This window comes from Cimex lectularius, unplaced genomic scaffold (genome assembly GCF_000648675.2).
Source record: "Cimex lectularius strain Harlan isolate CLEC.00 unplaced genomic scaffold, Clec_2.1 scaffold63, whole genome shotgun sequence".
Classification (NCBI taxonomy): domain Eukaryota; kingdom Metazoa; phylum Arthropoda; class Insecta; order Hemiptera; family Cimicidae; genus Cimex; species Cimex lectularius.
This window is the reverse complement of record NW_019392694.1, coordinates 2,082,955-2,088,598: the sequence shown is the minus strand read 5'-3', so window position 1 is coordinate 2,088,598 and position 5,644 is coordinate 2,082,955. Positions and strand designations below refer to the sequence as shown.

General features: G+C 34.0%; 1 protein-coding gene across 2 annotated transcripts; it reads right to left on the bottom strand.

Annotated features, from left to right (window-relative positions):
• Positions 1-249: 249 nt before the first annotated feature.
• LOC112126613 lies at positions 250-3,920 on the bottom strand. Of its 2 annotated transcripts, none has more exons than XR_002910099.1 (2): positions 1,511-1,765; positions 250-707 (listed from the first exon to the last, which is right to left on the bottom strand). XR_002910099.1 is itself a non-coding variant. In XM_024225983.1 (2 exons), exons 1-2 carry the CDS (start codon positions 3,728-3,730, stop codon positions 672-674), a joined length of 1,410 nt encoding a protein of 469 aa, XP_024081751.1. In that variant the 5' UTR covers positions 3,731-3,920; the 3' UTR covers positions 250-671. The 2 variants fall into 2 exon arrangements, 1 of the variants encoding a protein (XP_024081751.1); XM_024225983.1 differs by lacking the exon at positions 1,511-1,765 and adding an exon at positions 2,357-3,920.
• Between the last annotated feature and the right edge of the window lie 1,724 nt (positions 3,921-5,644).

Below are 5,644 nucleotides of genomic sequence, written 5' to 3'. Positions count from 1 at the left end.
GGTTTGTGCACGAAAAAATCGCCAACTTTGTGAATGCATATTTTCTCAGCCTATTAGGTCACAGACCTGCGCTAGGTCTCATTTTTTAGAACGCTGAATCTTAAGGCGCATTTTTTCTTTTATATTTTATCGTAAATTACGAAGTCTCCTCCCCCGTTTTTTTCTCTCTCTCTTAATTATATATTTTAATGTTTGATTTATGTTTGCATGAAGTAAGTTTATTATTATTTTATACATGTATCGGGGATAAATCTTTAATTTGTTCAAATAATTGTTGATTACGCGATCCATAACGGATTAAGTGGACAAAACAAAAATGGATTAGCCGTTATCGCGGACCCTTGATCCAGAATTAGACGTCGAGAAGCAGTCTTTGAGCAACTTTGTAATATAGAACATCTATTTCTCGTACATCGGCCTATCGATTGCTATATCGATTTCGTCACGTCCCATCGTCGATCCCTATATCATCAGGGACCACCGCCGAAAAGATCGGGGAATCTACTGTTTATACCGTAACGTCACCAGGCTGTATTTTCTTTTGATCTTCATCTCATCTTTTTTTCTTCTTCGTCGTAGTTTCGTCTGGTTTTCTTCATCATCTGTGAATTTTTCATCATCCGTGCTTCTTCATCATATGTGGCTTCTTCATCATTTGCGACTTCATATCTTCAATTTTCATACTTGCTTCGCCATTTCACTTCATCCTTAAGTTTATTTTATTATTATTATTTTATTGCATGCAAGTTTATTCGTTAAGTTAATTTAATTCATAGTTAACGTGCACGTCTACATGAATAATATTATTAAAGTCAATTTTCATTCATTTCTTTTCATTAAACTTTAATAATTTTTCATTTTGTTTCAATCTGGTCAATCGAATACCACGATCTGGTCAAATGATCGTAATTCAAGAAGTTGTTTAATTTAAATTTATATATAGATCAATAGAAAATTCAATTCAAATCAATAGAAAAAGGTTAATTTTAATTTTATCTGGTCTTGTTTTATGTTTTTTAAATCAAATAAGAATACATTTATTTTATATTTTATTATGGTATTAGATGGTCCTTAAATTCCAAAAATTGGCTCGATTTAGGCAAGTGTTGTGTGTTCTTTTACTCTCGTTTTTATTTCTCTACCGCTTTGTCCTATATATTTAATATCACAATCATTACAATTGAGTTGATAAATCCCTCGTTTGCCAAGTTGTCTACCTTGTGTTTAGGTTTGGAGAGGATGTTTTTAAGTAAACCCTTACTTCAAAAAGCTATTCTAAAACCTTCTTGTTTAAAAATTTAACTAACTTTTTCCGATAATTCACCAATGTATGCCAAACAACGGAAACCTAATGATTCATTTGTGGTGGGTTGGCTGAGTCCTATTGTTGATTCGTTTAAAGTTGGTTCAAGCTGATGATGGGCTAAAGGACTCGAAATCCGGATCGTTGCTAAACAACTTACTGTGAGTAGGAACTATCTTTTTAAAAAGGATTGAACACCATACTCACTCCATCATTTATTATTTCTGTCAATACTCTCTCAAGGATAGTAAGGTTTGTCTGTAGGAAACGAACGGCAAGAGCGTTAGGAGGTGAGGTCACAAAAAACCGACAACTATGGTAGAATTAGGATATCCTAAATTTGTGGTGCCCTGATTAGAACAAAATGATTTTCAAAGATTTGATCTTTAATATGTAAAACGGTTAACGATGTTTTTTAAGTGTAGTAATATAAGTAATAAAAAAATTGTCAGAACAATTTATTATAAAATTTTCCATGCTGTTTTACTTCACGATCAAGTCATGAAATGTTCCATTTGTATTTTGCAGCTAGGTTGATCGTTTTTTGTTCTGTTTCCTCACGAAAAGAACATATGATGAATGAACTTTGGAATACCAAAATTGGAATGCAATGTGACTGAAAGCGAAAGCAGCCATTGAGGTTTCCGAAATAGGATAGAGCGAATAGGCTAATCCCCAGGTCATGATTCCGACGCCCATCGAGAAGGCCAAAATACTGCTTATGAATGAAGATATTTGCTGCGGAGCTTCAAGAATAACGAATCGGATTAGGCTCAGCTGGCCGACGTTGAACGCGAAAACGCCGAAACAAATTGGAAATATTAACAAAAACAGATTAATTCTTCTAGTAAGATTTAATTTGATAATGTTTGTCTCGTAAGTAGTGACACTTCCGACGACGTGTATGAAAATTGAGTATACCGTTCCTGATGTCAACGTAAAAGTGCTATGGTTGTAAATTTCGTCTTGCCATTTGTATTTGAATCCGTTGAATGTTAAATTGGAAGGAATAGTAATGGTTACGTAATCCGTTAAATTTTTAACGAGACTTACTGGGTATTCGTCGTCGAATATTAAGAGACCCTGGAGGATGTCAACATTAGCGAACACGAAGAACGTGGACGTGCCTTTCGGAGATTCAACCGGGTCACTTCTTTCTATCTTCACCATGGTGTTGTCTTTGATTATGTAAGTATAACTTCGAACCTCTTCTCCTTTTATTTCGGTATCCATTATTCTCTTCGTATGTAGAAACTCAATTTGAATTGGAACATTGCATTCTCTCGTGCAAGGAAGGTGCATTATTTCCCGTAGTTTTCCCGGATTTATTTGGATGTCGGACACAGAGCTTTTTATTCGGATAGTTTCATTGGCACCGTTGTACAGTCTTATCTGCGCTTCGCCTATCATGGCGGTAGACGCGTAACGCAATCTGTACAAAGTCAAATAAAGTAAAATCATCGCGATGCACATAAAATTGTACGCGATTCCTTGCAAACGTAGATCGACATCATCCACTTTCCATTTTCTATATACGTTTAAAAAGAAGTGGTTAACAAAGATTAATAAGATCGTGTTTGATGTGTAAAATACAAATACCAATACACGTTTAGTGAGTTGCGAATTTGTTGTTAACAAAGAAAATTCATGAGTTAAAACCTGGAATAAAAAGTGGTAGGATGTGTAAAACCCGATCGAAGAAAGAAGTATGTTCATTACCAGTTTTCCCTTACTGGCGATTATGAATATCTGGTCGGCATCATTTATTTTTTTCCGCTGAAATACCCACTTGATGCATTTCAAAAAAATTCCTTTTTCCACTGGTTCAATGTGAATTTTATTTCTTGAATAAAGTAATATAATTAATCCTATTACGGATGCCAACAAACCTAAACAGCAGAATATCACAGGTCCGGATCGGTAGTAAAAGTTAACACAGTAAATTATTGACGCAACAGCTTTTGTGACATTTCTAGCCATAGTTATCATGAATATGAACTGATCAATATTCGAACGGGTATCAGTGATGATATAATTGAAGAGGAGGGCGTTCCTTGTCCCTACTGTCATCTTGGCGCTAATCAACAAGAACAAGGCCAAATAAAACAATATCTGTCTGTTATAAATTGGTATGGCTTTAAAGTTGATTAAAATACCGAATATGTTTGAAGAGATCGATAAAGAAATACCTACTACTATCCAAAACAAATTTCCGGTCAGAGAATCCGCTAAGGCACCGACTAGAGGATTCAACGCGGCTTGAAGAATGTGTCCAATGCAGTTTACCAAAACGGTTGCATAGCTTGAAATATTAAGTTCGTTTGTAACCAAACAATCGAACATCATCATCTGGCAATTTACCACAGCGAAACACTCTAAGTATTCGATTATTACCAACCGGTTTTTGATACTGTTACGTCCATTCATGTCGAGAAGTATTTTCTTTGAAAAAAGGTGATTTCGTTGTTAGTCGAATGATAATATGAAAATTAGTAATAAAGGTTCAGCACAAAACTTCATACACATCAATTATTTTACACGCGAAATGATTTTTTTTTAAAGAATTTCATTAAAATATCATACGTTTTTATATAATAAACCTTTAAAAAGAAGATAATGTTAAACCACCTAGTTTACAATTTGTGTAACATATGGGTTTTTTAACTAATAAATTTTTTAATTCCTGAATTTACATAAAAAATGGATTTTTTTCAAATATTAATATGTCAATGTAATTTGATTCGAAGCACTTTTCTGTCAGAAATGAAACGTACACAATAATAGGTCTGAAAAAACATTTAATACGCAACTTCTATCCATTATCTCAAGTAACTTTGAAAAAATATGTTGAAAGAAAATCTTGCTGAGAAATGTGGTTGTGGAATTGAATGTGCCCAAGGCAAATCAGATGATATTTTCATGCTAGCTCGTAGAACATTGGCCACCATTTTAAAACAACCCACTCTAAAGACTCAACATAATAGTGTTGACACTACGGCCTTCAGGATAACCCCTGAAAAACCACATTAATTGCATTTACCGGGAAAAAAAACCCTCTGAAATTACAATGTTACAATGAAAGAACAGTGTTTCTAAAATGAGTACGAATTTTTTTAAAGAAATTAATCTGGAACCCTCATTTTCACTGGGAAAGTGCAATTGAAAAGAGAGACAATATCTCAACAACAAAAAAGTGTATTTTAAAGTAATATAAAAAAAATGTACAATTTACTATATACAATTTAACTATTTTTCAATAATGGGTAAGAAAAAGATTATGGTTGCAACTGTTTTGTAAGACTCACTTCAAAGGATAGGAATAAGAAAATCAGGAATATTTACTCCTCAAAGGATACGCCTCAACTGAACTCCCTCTCTTCCTTCCGTCCACTTTCTTTATCTTTGGTATTTGATTACTGCTTCTAATTATTACGTCACATCATGTGGCTTATGCTATACCATATAATGGACACAAGAATTCCCTTGGGTAAATCTTTGGGTCAAAAGCCGAAAATGGACTAAAAGTCAATAAAATCAAGCTAGCCAAAAACTAGGCACTGTATAAAGATTGGTAGCGCACTATGTAAAAACCTCCCTCGATTTGAAACATGTACAGGAGAAGCTAGGAATACCTCATACATTCATACTGACTCGTCAGGCATACAGCACGTACAATAATAACAAGTAAAGTTACGTCGGTGGCCGTAATGATTTAGGCGTTGACACGGTGCTCATCACTATAAGGTAAAGGTCCAGGTTCGAATCCTGCGGCCCTGCATTCGAACCCGACATACTTATTAATACATAATTATGAAATACAGGCATTCCGATGGTTCAATTAACCTCGTAGTTGAGATACCCTCGGAAAAAGTGAAGGTAGTGAGTTGTTTAAAACATTGTTATTATTCCAGTTTCTATTTTGTCAAATAAATTTACCGAGATTGCTTTCTTTTTATTCGATTCCATCGATCATTTTTCTTACATAATCCACTTTTTTTTTTTTTGCAAATTCCATTGTACTTTATTATCACTCTTAAATCTTTCTTTTTGCATCTCATGATTTTTGTTTGTTTTTAAAGCATATTAAAACGTATGGAAATGCTGTTTTTAAATTTTTAAATTACAATTGGACAGAACAGATGCAACATGCCTTGCGGATTTGTAATATAACCGGAGCGCCGTAATTTTCGGTTTAGTAGCTCTTCAAAGTAGTGACATGCGATACCCGAAAATATTCGATCCCAGTACTCTATACTGGTACGAAAGAAATATTCGATATTACTCAATTATGCCAGAAATTATTGACGAGTATGAGTACTTTTTCGTTTATTTATAAATTGT